The 12,934-nt window shown below is 31.6% G+C and overlaps 2 protein-coding genes and 1 long non-coding RNA gene across 5 annotated transcripts; 1 reads left to right on the top strand and 2 right to left on the bottom strand.

Annotated features, from left to right (window-relative positions):
- LOC108663465 lies at nt 101-1,263 on the top strand. The gene is made up of 3 exons (XR_001929506.1): nt 101-187; nt 910-1,082; nt 1,168-1,263. It is a non-coding gene; the product is annotated as an uncharacterized LOC108663465 (long non-coding RNA).
- On the bottom strand, nt 181-3,721 carry LOC18605638. Of its 3 annotated transcripts, none has more exons than XM_018127647.1 (9): nt 3,585-3,721; nt 3,183-3,498; nt 2,322-2,424; nt 2,105-2,226; nt 1,922-2,003; nt 1,663-1,795; nt 1,407-1,564; nt 876-1,304; nt 181-699 (listed from the first exon to the last, which is right to left on the bottom strand). In XM_018127647.1, exons 4-9 carry the CDS (start codon nt 2,124-2,126, stop codon nt 669-671), a joined length of 855 nt encoding a protein of 284 aa, XP_017983136.1. In that variant the 5' UTR covers nt 2,127-2,226; nt 2,322-2,424; nt 3,183-3,498; nt 3,585-3,721; the 3' UTR covers nt 181-668. The 3 variants fall into 3 exon arrangements, with proteins under 3 accessions (XP_017983136.1, XP_017983137.1, XP_017983138.1); XM_018127648.1 differs by having other exon boundaries at nt 181-332; XM_018127649.1 differs by lacking the exons at nt 2,322-2,424; nt 3,183-3,498; nt 3,585-3,721 and having other exon boundaries at nt 2,105-2,257.
- On the bottom strand, nt 4,508-11,733 carry LOC108663210. The gene is made up of 5 exons (XM_018126779.1): nt 11,308-11,733; nt 9,826-11,207; nt 6,154-6,956; nt 5,822-5,995; nt 4,508-5,509 (listed from the first exon to the last, which is right to left on the bottom strand). Exons 2-5 carry the CDS (start codon nt 10,055-10,057, stop codon nt 4,508-4,510), a joined length of 2,211 nt encoding a protein of 736 aa, XP_017982268.1. The 5' UTR covers nt 10,058-11,207; nt 11,308-11,733.

The following is a 12,934-nucleotide window of genomic DNA, read 5'->3' as shown; positions in this document are numbered from 1 at the left end:
CTTATTTAATTGGTTGGCAATGTCTTCAACTCTATGTAAATTGTCAACTGATATTTATTACCATTGATCTTTAGCATCTAGAAATTGTTCAATCAAAATAGGAAAGGTAACAGTCATTTTTCATTGACAGCTTGTTCTGTGCAACATGATCTACATGCTGTTCAATGTCCTTGTAATCGCAAACCAGGTAGTTTTTGTTTCTGTGAGCAATCCTTTCATGAAGAATCATTTTGCAGCTGCTAGTCTAAATTTGCCTGTTACTTCGATGAAGCCATAATCACTTGGAGGAATTCTAGTGACAATTCCACATTCAATTCTTCCCATCCTTGGTTCTGTACTTGGAAGTATTAGATGAGCAACATATATCATTGTTATTATATGATAAAAGAGTTCTTCAACAGCAGCTTTTGCTGTTTCTAATGCATTCGTGGTAACATTGGGTATCACACATAGGATTATGAAGTTTACTATAATAATATCATACATTACAAAATATATAAAAGTTGTTTTATGTTCAGTGATGAACAACTGAACATTTTGTTGTCCAAAAAAAAGATAAAGTTTGATCTGTACAAATTCTTTCAAAATATGCAGCGTCAATTTTTGGACAACATCAGAGAAGTAAGATGGTGTTTATGAAGCAACAAAAACTTATGTCACAGCAGTGATTATAGATTTTCAGCCATGTTTATCTTGTTTCTGTTCAGCATTGTAACAAATATTAAATAAGAGATGGTCAGTTTAAGATAATATTTAATAGGAAGGAAAATATAATCATAACAGCAACATTGTCACTAAGAAGACATCTTAGATGTATATTATTAAATTCAGAAATCTAAAATAATATATGAAAATGTAAAGTAGTTGTCTATTACCTCATTTTGACTTTTTTTATTGGAGATTCTTCAGGAAAAAGGTCTTGCTGTATTTGGTTTTCTGGTGAGGAAGTAGGGCATTCTTGGACTTCGAGGTTGCTCTTTTTTTTATTCAAATGTAAAGTAGATTCACAGGTAGATGATTGTCCAAGCATCATTGTTGGTTTCTGGGCTTCATTAACAGCTTTGCAACTATTGATTCTGAAGGTAAGATTTTCAGTGTCCAATGATTTTGTCACCAAGCTTATGCTAAATAGCTTTTCTTGATCAATGAGTTTGGTGATTGGTTCAGGAAGGACATATTTGTCTAAGTGGTTTAGCAATGCAAGTTTAGGAATTGATGCACCAATGACTTTTTCACCATCATCACCAAATACCACAAATGTTGCGTTGCGAATATTGTCTTCAACAGTGATGATCAATTTGTAGCTAATTTGGAAGAAAGAAAAGATGATTTTGTTAAACAATGATAAGAGTGATGAAAAATCAAGTTCTGTTAATAACTATTATGATTTATGATGATAAATGTACCATAGATGAGGCAGTTGTTCTCCATGTTTTGCATCTGGACACCAAAAAGTATCACTTATTTGTTGCAATGTTTTCATGCATATTTTGCAACCGATGTAATACCATCCTTCTGTGGATTCAAATTCTTTGATTGTTGCAATGCAAGTGTATGTCTCTGTCTGTAATGAGATGTTCAAAAAAAAAATATAAGTGATGATGACAAATAGAATGAATATGATTTTTGTTTTCATAATTAATTATTGGAAGATATTCTTACTTGTGCTTTGGAGTGATCAATTTGCAACAATTGCTTAATCGTCACACGATTATGATTTTCTTGTTGATCAGGTGGTATTTGTGGTCGTTGGCGAACATCAAGCAGTAATACTGGTGCATTTTTTTCATCGAATCTGAGTGTGAATTGAACATGAAAGCAAGAAATAATAAATTCAATACTAATGCATGGTGGTTAAAGAAACAACAGCAAAATGAAAAAAAAAAAGTATGATAGATCATAATTTTTATTCAATGTTTACCTAGCTTTCATGTCTGCCACAATCGAAATATTTAAGTCAACATAAATTTTGGATGCAGAACACGAAGCAACAGATGGTTGTCCTATAAATTTATGCATAGAATGGATTAAATTATGAGTATGTTCATGTCAAACATTATAATGATTGAAGATAGCATAATGGTTGAAGATTTAATTGATTTACCTTGGTATTCTCCAATTGTCATAGCAGCCAAAATAATGATTGGTTTGCTTTTTAGTCCTATAATATCATCAACAACACAATATGCAAGATCTCCCCAGAGGGTTGCGTTAATTATTGTGCCTCTGGATAGAAACAAAAGGAATATAATAGTCAACTTATATTAATCATGTATAGAAACGTAATATTTGTTAAGAAAGTATAGTTCGATGTAGCAAACTTGATGTTCTACAATTGCAAGTTCCGTTTAGAAACTTTAGTTGATTTGTTGCTGACATATATGGCAGTAACTTTGCTCATTGAAATGATCAGACTGATGATATCTGCATTTAACAATAAATGAATTACTGACAATATATATAGAATTACTAAGAGCAAAATGTAATAATGAACTAATTAAAACAAACAGCTATGCAGTATGCTTATATCTACAAGGTATGGTGCAATAAAAAAAAATGTAGCATTCTGAAGAATAATCACACCAATTAATTTGGTTAAGGTTATCGTATTCTGTTTGAACATATTCAGACTTGAGGTTGCAGAAGTGATGCTACTGCCTCGTAGGAATGGTACTGAATAGCGCTGTAGCGTTGAGAACTTGGTGCTGCAGTGCTGTAAGTTTTGTTTGGTGAAGGGAAACAACGTTGCAGCGTTGCAAGTTCTGTTTGGTGAAGGGGCATAGCACTTTAGCAGTGTAAGTTCTATTTGGTGAGAAATTTATTTATGCATTTTGTCCTATGATGAGGTAAAAGCTTAAACATTTGATATACGAAACTAAACAATATCCAAGTTATAATCTAACAACTTAACTTATACTCTTTTGTGTAAATCTTTTATTTGTTTCAATTTCTTATCAAAAGTAGCTAAATATTTAATAATAGTCCATGCATACATCCTCCACTCGAAATTGTAAGTTGATCATATTTTCTAGCAAATTGAAGCAATATTTAAATTAGGATAGATTCATATATTATCATTTCAATACTAATTTGATTGTATTGTCTAAGTATTTAAATTGAATTAAATTTTATGTAAAAATTTATAAATAACTTATATTTTTGAGAAAAAGATTTAAACATACCAGTGAGAGTTTCGTTGATCTTATATCTATGTGGCAGATGTTCAAATTCCAGAAACTGAAAGTAGTGGCGTTGAAATGATAAAGCAGATGATGATGCCTTGACAATCTTCGTTTTTGAAGTGATTGTGATGGCACAAGGAGCTGAAATTACATTGTAGCTTTTTTTTGCTTTAGACACCTTGAAATCAGAGATGCAGTAAACATGTCCTTCTTTTAGGATGGATTCAAATTCTTTCATATGTACATGTCTTTCTTTTAGGATGGATTCAAATTCTTTCATATGTATTTTATGGATGATAGCTTGAATTGCATTGCCCTGGATGCAAAGAAGATTATTAATTGTTTGATAAGATTTGGAACATTACTATTTTAAGATCACAACATTATCAAAAGTTGATGAACCTTATCATCGGTGGCAAGGAAATCAAGGTTGATAATGTCATTTGCCTGTTTGTAGTTGATGTTGTGCTAGATGCGAGCAACATAAATTTGAATTGTACCTCCTTCTTTTCCAATTTGTAATTCAGACAAAGGTTGATATGACATGATTTCCTGTGGAAGCATGGAATAATAAGTTTAGATAATTTTGGCAGTAAAAAAATTATCATGATTTTAGATATATTGATGAAAAATAAATATAAACAAAAGTATTACCATATAATAGCAAAAATTTTGTAAAATAAAAAAAAAACATCTAGTGTTAGATGTTGGGAATAGTAATGGAAGAAGATTCAATTAATATCTACTATAATTCACAAAAATCTTGTATGATACAATAATTCATAATATGCATCAAGTTAATCAATAGATACATTTCTATTATAGATAGAATAGAATAGGATATCGCAAAATATAATAATATCAAGAAAGAATGGAATATATCTAATGTAAAGCATTTAGAATTTCTTTATAAACAATATTTTTAGTAGTTCCTATGTTAGAATCATTTTCAGATTGGATTAATATTTTTAATCCTTCTCTACTTGTTGCTCTTGAAAGAGCAACATATAACTGGCCATGAGTGAAAACTAGCTTAGGCAAAAATAGGCCAACTATGTCAAGTGTTTGTCCTTGACTCTTATTTATTGTCATCCCATAACACAATTTGATCGGAAATTGTTTTTTGGTCAAAACAAATGGCCACTTTGAATTTTTTATTGTCATGTTTATTCTAGGAACAAATACTTTTTCACCTATATGGTTTCCAGTGATGATTTCAGCTTGTATCACACGGGATGCTAAATGAGTCACCATCAATCTAGTACCATTGCATAATCCTAAGCTTTGGTTTATGTTCCTCAATAACATGATTGTAGCACCAACTTTTAGTTGAAGTTTATGGTTCGAATCCCATTAAAAGATAGAGAATTGAGAAACTCAATAGGATACAAAAAATCTTCATCTCTGGTGCTCAACGAACTCTTTGAAATTGTGTCACAGCTCAAATAAGTTTTGATATCACCAGGCAGTTCGGAAAACATGAACTCGTTGATGAGGGTGATTGTATCATTGTACGGAGTTACTATCGCCGTATGTTGCAAATATGATATATCTGTAATTTTTTTAGCAAAGTCAGGATAGATAGTAGAACATATCGTTTGAATTGGATTATTTCCTGGACTAACCAACAAATCATTTGGAATTTTGATGATTGTTGTATCGTCATCAACATTAGGACCAATTCCTTGTGCACAACCATCACCAACATACAAAATCCATGTAGCAAAGTCTTCGATTTCACCAGTTGCAGTTTGATCAAGCGATCGACTCAATAATCTCATGTTTGTTTGTAGAGTAAAGATTTTGCAATGTTCCCATAGAGGAGATTTACATATCGAAGCATTGATCACATCATGCTTAGATCCAGATGGAATGACAGGCAAAATTTGTCCGAAATCACCTCCGAGGAAGACTGTTTTTTTGCCAAAGGTTTTGTTGTTTTCATGTCGGGTATCATCAAGCATAATATCTTGGAGACTTCTATGCAATGCTTCCAAACAATTCCTATGTATCATTGGTGCTTCATCCCAAAGAATAAGAGCAGTTTTTTGAAGCAATCTTGCTAATTGTGTTCCTTTTTTTATTTCACAAGTAGACAGATCATCAACATCAATAGGTATCTTGAATTTTGAATGAGCAGTTCTACCTCGAGGAAGTAATAAAGAAGCTATGCCAGATGAAGTAACAGTTAAAACAACTTGACCAATTCCTTTGAGGGCACATATGATGGTTTTCCAAAGAAAAGTTTTTCCTGTACCACCATGACCATACACGAAAAAAAAAGTTCCTTCATCATGAGCAACAGATTGCAAAACAGCATGGTATATCTATTTTTGCTCATTGTTTAATTTAGCAAATAATGTCGCATGTTCAGCACGAAGTTCTTCAGTGTTGTAATCTAATTCCTCCATCAACAACTTGTCAATCGACTAGCTGTTCATGTTAACCATCGGAGTTGGAAAACCGTACTCTGCCATGAGGTGGAGTTGTTGCTAAATAGTAATTCCAAAGCACTCATCTGGTATTACATAATTTTGTAATTGATATAACCTTTGGAATCGGTGTCGAATATCTTCTAACATTGCTTCCCAATGTTTTTCCAAAAGCTGTCTTGCATCTGTGACTTGGCAAAAGAGCACTATTGTTGTGAAAAGTTGCCTCAATTGATAAGGCATAGCCCACTGAGATGCTTGTGCCAAAGCATCATCCCATTCTTTATCATCACCCAACAAACCCAATGCATTACAGGCAGCTTGAAATGATTCATATAAGATTCCATCAACTGTACGTAAATCTTTGAAATCAGATGGTACCTTAACAACATTAATTAACATCCTTAAATAGAATAGTTCTCCTACTGCTGGATGAATGTAGCTAATTCTACCAATAGATCTGCCTCTTTCTCTTCTTTTCCATTCTTTTAAGTTGTCTTTCCAAACCCATTCTGTAGGAAACTCTACGTAAGTTAAACATCGTGCATCTTCATGTAGTGCATTAGCTTCCATCCATTTTGTGAATTTTGTACACGAATTCCAGGTCTAGAAAGAACACGTAATAGGCAATCATTATCACAAAAAGATACCCTCTGTTGATTAGGAAAATGAATGGGCAAACGTTCCACTGATGGATCTCTATAATGCAATTCAAAACTAAACAACCTCCAGCATGCTTCATGTGCCGAAACATATCTACAATCTAAGTAGTTTTTAATTTCATCAACTGCTGTAAAAGTCATGTGAATATTGGATGCATTTGCTGTGGCACTTTGTTCGATAGCAACTCTAATTTTGTCAGGACCCTTGCTTAGATATTTGAAAAGGTATTTGATGGATCTTGCTTTATTACAGATTTCAACATTGATGTGGGATTGGTATTTGACCAACAAATTCCGATTGTGAGGAACAATGTACCGATTATCAATTTCGAATCCAGATTTGACATCCAACAGAATAGCTTTTGATTGATTTCTTCTTCTATAAAGTGGAACTCCATCTTCTGGTAAAAGTGTTCGAGGTTGGAACTTTATCGGATAATGTTTGCTGCACTGGTTTTTGATCATGCATATAGCGTTTGGCTTCATTGTTCCACATGGTCCGTGCACCATAAAGTCTATGAAAGCCTTATAGCTCGAAGGATCAATGTTCGAATCAGGTATTTCAGCAGAAATAATGCAATCAATATCTTTCGGACTGAGACACCTATTATCAAGATGTAACCACAGTAATATATGTGCATGAGGAAGCCCTCTCTTCTGAAATTCTATCGTGTAGATTACTGATGAAACAGGAGAATAAAAACATGGTGATTATTTTATTTTATGATGATGGGAATACAAACACTAAGCAAGTTTGTTGAAAACAACAATATCTGGGAACTGACATCAACAACAATAGATTATACCCATTATTTTGACATTAGCAGGTTCAAAATAGAAGATTGTTCCAAGGTGCTTGACTATCCAAATACAAAACACAATTGACTATGAAAACCATTGTCTAAACAGATAATGATACAAACAAAATCAAAAATAAAATCATACTATTTTTCTGTACTACTCTTTTAACAAAAAAAGTAACCAATTAAATCACTGGCTTATCATACCACTACATTAAAACCAACATGTATAAATGGTGTGGATTTTTACATCCAATAATTTTCAGCACCTGATTTCTAAGTACTTATTTGATAATATATTTTATCTTTGAATTGAGTAATAAAATTATAGTTAACAAAAATACATAGATAAATATTGTTAATGCAGATCTTTGCATTACACCCTTTAACAAAGTGGACAACAATAATTACAAAGCCTATCTCAGTCTAAATTAAAGAAACAAAAAATGAATGATTATTTATTAAAAGTTTTGATAATCATTGTTACTCATATAATATCCACAAATAAGCAACAAAGCTCACAAACACACATCAACAAACTTACTAAAAAAATGTTAAAAACCATGGTCCATGGAACTAATCTAAAAAGAAAAAAGAAAAAAGTAGCTAGTGTCTCCACTAAAATTGCAAATGAGCCAAAAACAAAATCCTACTAAATCAAGAAACTTATAAAACCAAAAGCAATTTTATGAAAATCATAACGAAATCCCATAAAACTGATGAATTTGCATGCACCTACTTCACCAAACTGTAGATACAACCAAATTAAGAAATGAAATTTAAAGAAGCTAAAAGAATTAGATGAAATTATCTATCAGAAAAAAACATCCCAGCACAAAAACAGCCAATGCAAAGCAAAAGAGTCCATTTTTTTTTTCATCACAGACTTTGAATTTAGCTCAAGTCCTTTACTCTTTCAACTCATTTTTCTTCCTCCAAAACTAATCAAAATCTAAATCAAAGCAAAACCCATTTGTTATCTCTAGTAAAAAAAAAAAAAAGGTGAAAACAACCAAAATTTTAGACCCCAAAAATCTCGACTTTTCTCTGAACTCAACACCAAAAACTACAAGAAAAAGCATTAAAACAGCAATCTTTGATAAAAAAAAAAAAACAGTACTTCAGCACTTAAAGTTTGTATCTTTAAATTGGGTTTTGAGAATTCTTTCAGCTAGAAAATTTACAGAGAAGAAAGAAACTCGAAACTGATGCTCTTCTGGAAAGATTTTGAAGACGATCCAACAACTTCAAATGTTGAGTTTTTGAATATAAATATATATAGAAAAAAGAGATAATTAAAAATCATTTAAATAATACAACCGACATTCAAAAAAGTTTCCATTTTTCTTTTTTTTCCCTTTTTTTTTGGATTTGGTCTAAATAAAGTTGAGTATTAAATAGTCTGTGTTGTGGTTGTATCTCTATTGACATTTTAACGATTCCCCTAGTTGTATCTGTCTTTGTTCTTCAATGACTAAACGTAAAACAAAAATTAGACTACTTGTAGGCTACTAATGTAAGTTCTAATGAGGGAAAGATGAGATTTTTCTATTTTAAGAGAAAGAACTAAAGTGGATTCAATGTCTGAATTGAGTTGCAGGAATTGGTAACTTGTTTTATTAATAAACAAAATTAAAACCAACGATAAAGGTAATAAACTCATAGTAGTCACTTCATTCGGATGATTGTGAATAAATGTTTATCTAGTTTGGGTTTAGAATTTTGATATAAAATCAAACAGAGACAAATAAAATAAAACAGAAGAGAGTCCAAAATTTATAACTACATATGTAATGTTCATTGGCCCCATTTGCCCAAAGACAAAAATTCTAAGAAGCCATAGAAATGATCAAAGACAAAGAATAACAAATCACATGCCCTAAGAAATTACCTCAGAGGAGAATATTTAGGTTGTGAAAGAAGTGCTAACGATTGTTTCTAAGGAACTTGATGAAATTCAAAGCTATAAGCTTATAGCTTAAGCTGTTCTGTTTATATTTTACTTTTGTCCTACAAAACACAGAACCATCATTCCAAACTGTCCTAAGATCCCAACACTTCCAAAGATTGATTGAAATTCTATCATGTAGATAACTGATGAAATAGAAGAATGAAAAGATGCTGATTATTTTTTTTATGATGATGAGAATACAAGCGCTAAGCAACTATGCTGCAGAAGTTACTGTTTGATATGTATAGTTTAAAAATTAGTTTAAATAGTTAAATAATTTGATAATATATTTTATCTTTGAATTGAGTAATAAAATAATAGTTAGCAACAATGCATAAATAAATGTTGTTAGTGATATTAACAATATTTTATGGGAAAAAACAATAAATATACAATATTGTGTTAAAACATATAATGAACTTGTCAACAAATCATTTAAAAATTGAAATAGAAATATATATACCAATGTCAACCTTAATAGTTTACAATTTAGTAACATAAATAAATATAAAAAGTTGTATCTAGTAAAGAAAAGAAGAAATTATAGCATAAAATGAGCAGAAAAAACAACCAACAAATTATGAACAAAATACCTATCCCCAAGAAAAAAATGTATAACCAACAAAACACACATGCAATCTCAGACTTTAATTCTTGATAAAAAAAAAATAAAGGGCTATGAGAACAAATTGAGAATTTCAAAAAATAAGCAAATACTAATAGTATTAATGCTTTGTTTGTTTATTGAAAAATTGCAGCAAGATGATAAATACTAATAAATTAATTTTGAAGACTAACCTGCTCGGACTTTTCCAAAATGTTGATCATCTACCAACTCTTTGATGAAACATCGAAGTCTAATCTTGAAAACCCGACAAACAATATCTGGTCTATCTTCCACTCGTTGTCCGTCAATGAACTTCAATGCTGCAATTATTTCTGGCCATCTACTATTACATGTAAAGGTGATAAAGAGATCCGGGTATCCATAATATGTACATATTGCCATGGCATCCTGATAATTTTGCATGTAATAACGTGGCCCTCCAGTAAAGCTTGCTGGCAAAATTATTCATTTCCCAATCATGTTTCCATTTGTATCACCTCTTGTGAAAGCATCGACTACTCCCTGAAAAATTTTAGTTCTAAACTTCTTTTGATTCCTCAAATTATAATCCAATCTCATTCCTTCAACGCTTGTAAATGCATCAGTTATATATTGGTGAAAAAGTTTTCCACCCAAGAACAATGTGAAACCTTGATTCAAGCGAAATTGAAGTATGTAAACATAAAACTCTCTTGCAGTCGCAGTCCCTCGCTTCGTTTTGGTTGTGTGATTCCACTTTTGGTATGGAATATTAAGATGAAAGCCATCTTCTCCGTAAGGAAATAACAGCGGATATTGCATAGGCATAAATGCTGGATGCAAATCACTTATCCTTCGCAAACCATTAGATCTATGTTCAATGATGATGTCACGCTTGTCAATCAATTGATCTACATCTCCCACAATAAGTACAGCAACTTCTGAAGAGATAACATTTGTATATTGCTGACCATCATTCATTCGTGCACCAATCAATCTCAATTTAACTGGTATGTAATCAGGTTCTTTAAACAGTTCCTTGGCCATTCGAAAAGCTTTGACAATTTGATTAGTTTGGTCAAGCATTTCCATTAATTCCTTCACAATATTCTCTTCGACACCAGATTGTTGAACATCATATCCCAATGCATTAATTCTATTAGACACTTCATTCTCAGTATCATAAATATATAATTGCGCAAACTTCGGTCTTTCACCATCAACAGGTAACAAAGAACCTATCTTGTGATGATTTTGCCCATTGATCTGAAAGACATATGTCCTGGCCTTCTATTAATTTCACTGTCTATTTTACCACCTATAGATGTGAACTGAAACATCGAATTGTAAATTCGTATGTTGTGTCTAAATTTATAAGCAGTTCGACCACCTTTGTAATTGAGCAATGTAGCCAATAATGAAGGTGTTTGCTTGAAAGGTGGCAAAGACACTTTGCCTTCCATACAACACATGGTAAATCTCGGATTCCGCTCATTCCTTGACTTATTTTTTCTTTCTTCATACCACATCTGTGCACCGCAAAAACAATACACATATCTTGGCCCACCTAAATTTAGAGGAATATTATATTGATCTGCATATAATGAACATAAAATGGTTAGGAAAACGAAGAATAAATAATCATGAAAATAAGAAATATTACATATAAAATGGGAATTCATAAAAATACTCACTTGAATCAAAATGCGTAGAAGTTGAATTATCTCCAACAAAACTGGTCCCAATATGAGCAGTTTGCTGATCAAATGCTGAGATATCATCTTCATCATTCAAAATAAGAAGCATTTGAGAAGCATTAGAAGCAAGAGATAGCTCTTGTTCGAAAGAGTTGTCATCATCTCTATGATCAATCTCAAAACTCACAATTTTTCTCCTTTGAGAATTTCGACAATCTTGTTCGACATTTTGAATATAGGATGACGATTCAACAGTGTTATAACCAAGCTTTTGGTTGGAGTTTCTAATTGCAACAGAATTTTGTATTTGACTGGTGCTTGCCAACGATGTGTAATATCCATTTGTGTTCGGATTCAAGAAGCGTAAATTATAAAAATCAGAAGGAATGAAAACATCAACAGATTTTTGAGACACAGTCTTTAGTTCACCATCAAACCCAACAACTGAATACAGGAAAACATCTCGATGACAGACAAAAGCAAGACAATTAGAATAAATTTTGGCACATTCCATAATCTAACCGTAGCTTTGTCTCTGTTTATCAACATGTGAATAAAGGTGTAGACACCTAAAACAAAAAATTTAAATTATAATAAAACCAAATAAAATATATAAAATAAATAAAGAAAAATATACATATATATATATATAAAAAAATGGATGGCTGGGCGTACGCCCAACCATCCTTTCCCCCAACCACCACGCGTGAAGGGGTTTCTGACCACCAACTCCCTGGTGCCAGAACCCCATCGCCGGGTTGTCCAAATTTTTGGACAATTCGACTTTTTAAGGATCCTGCAAAAACCAAACACAGAAAAAAGTGGGGGCACCTGCAAACAAAAAAAGCCAAAAAAAAAACTGAAACAAAAAACCAAAAATTAACCCCCCAAAAAAAAAGCAAGAAAAAAAAAGGAGGAAGAAGAAGAAGAGAGAGAGAGGTGAGAGNTTTGTCCAACAAAGCACATAACCATCATTCCAAACTGTCCTAAGATCCCAACACTTCCAAAGATTGGTTGAAATTCTATCATGTAGATAACTAATGAAACAGAAGAATGAAAAGATGCTGATAATTTTTTTTTATGATGATGAGAATACAAGCGCTAAGCAACTATGCTGCAGAAGTTACTGTTTGATATGTATAGTTTAAAAATTAGTTTAAATAGTTAAATAATTTGATAATATATTTTATCTTTGAATTGAGTAATAAAATAATAGTTAGCAACAATGCATAAATAAATGTTGTTAGTGATATTAACAATATTTTATGGGAAAAAACAGTAAATATACAATATTATGTTAAAACATATAATGAACTTGTCAACAAATCATTTAAAAATTGAAATAGAAATATATATGCCAATATCAACCTTAATAGTTTACAATTTAGTAACATAAATAAATATAAAAAGTTGTATCCAGTAAAGAAAAGAAGAAATTATAGGATAAAATGAGTAGAAAAAATAACCAACAAATTATGAACAAAATACCTATCCTTAAGAAAAAAATGTATAACCAACAAAACACACATGCAATCTCAGACTTTAATTCTTGATAAAAAAAAATAAAGGGCTATGAGAACAAATTGAGAATTTAAAAAAATAAGCAAATACTAATAGTATTAAT

This window comes from Theobroma cacao, chromosome 9 (genome assembly GCF_000208745.1).
Source record: "Theobroma cacao cultivar B97-61/B2 chromosome 9, Criollo_cocoa_genome_V2, whole genome shotgun sequence".
Classification (NCBI taxonomy): Eukaryota; Viridiplantae; Streptophyta; class Magnoliopsida; order Malvales; family Malvaceae; genus Theobroma; species Theobroma cacao.
The sequence above is the reverse complement of the archived record's forward strand: the minus strand, read 5'-3'. Positions and strand labels throughout refer to the sequence as shown.

What these genes read in the sequence shown, in the direction of transcription:
- LOC18605638 (XM_018127647.1), bottom strand. Translation starts at nt 2,126, where the DNA reads ATGACAATTGGAGAATACCAAG. An exon ending in GTGGCAGACATGAAAGCTAG is followed by an intron (nt 1,796 to 1,921) that starts GTAAACATTGAA and finishes ATTCACACTCAG; the next exon opens with ATTCGATGAAAAAAATGCAC. An exon ending in GAACAACTGCCTCATCTATG is followed by an intron (nt 1,305 to 1,406) that starts GTACATTTATCA and finishes CTTCCAAATTAG; the next exon opens with CTACAAATTGATCATCACTG.
- LOC108663210 (XM_018126779.1), bottom strand. Translation starts at nt 10,057, where the DNA reads ATGCAAAATTATCAGGATGCCATGGCAATATGTACATATTATGGATAC. An exon ending in TTTTGGAAAAGTCCGAGCAG is followed by an intron (nt 6,957 to 9,825) that starts GTTAGTCTTCAA and finishes CTGTTTCATCAG; the next exon opens with TAATCTACACGATAGAATTT. An exon ending in GGCAACTTTTCACAACAATA is followed by an intron (nt 5,510 to 5,821) that starts GTGCTCTTTTGC and finishes GAGCAAAAATAG; the next exon opens with ATATACCATGCTGTTTTGCA.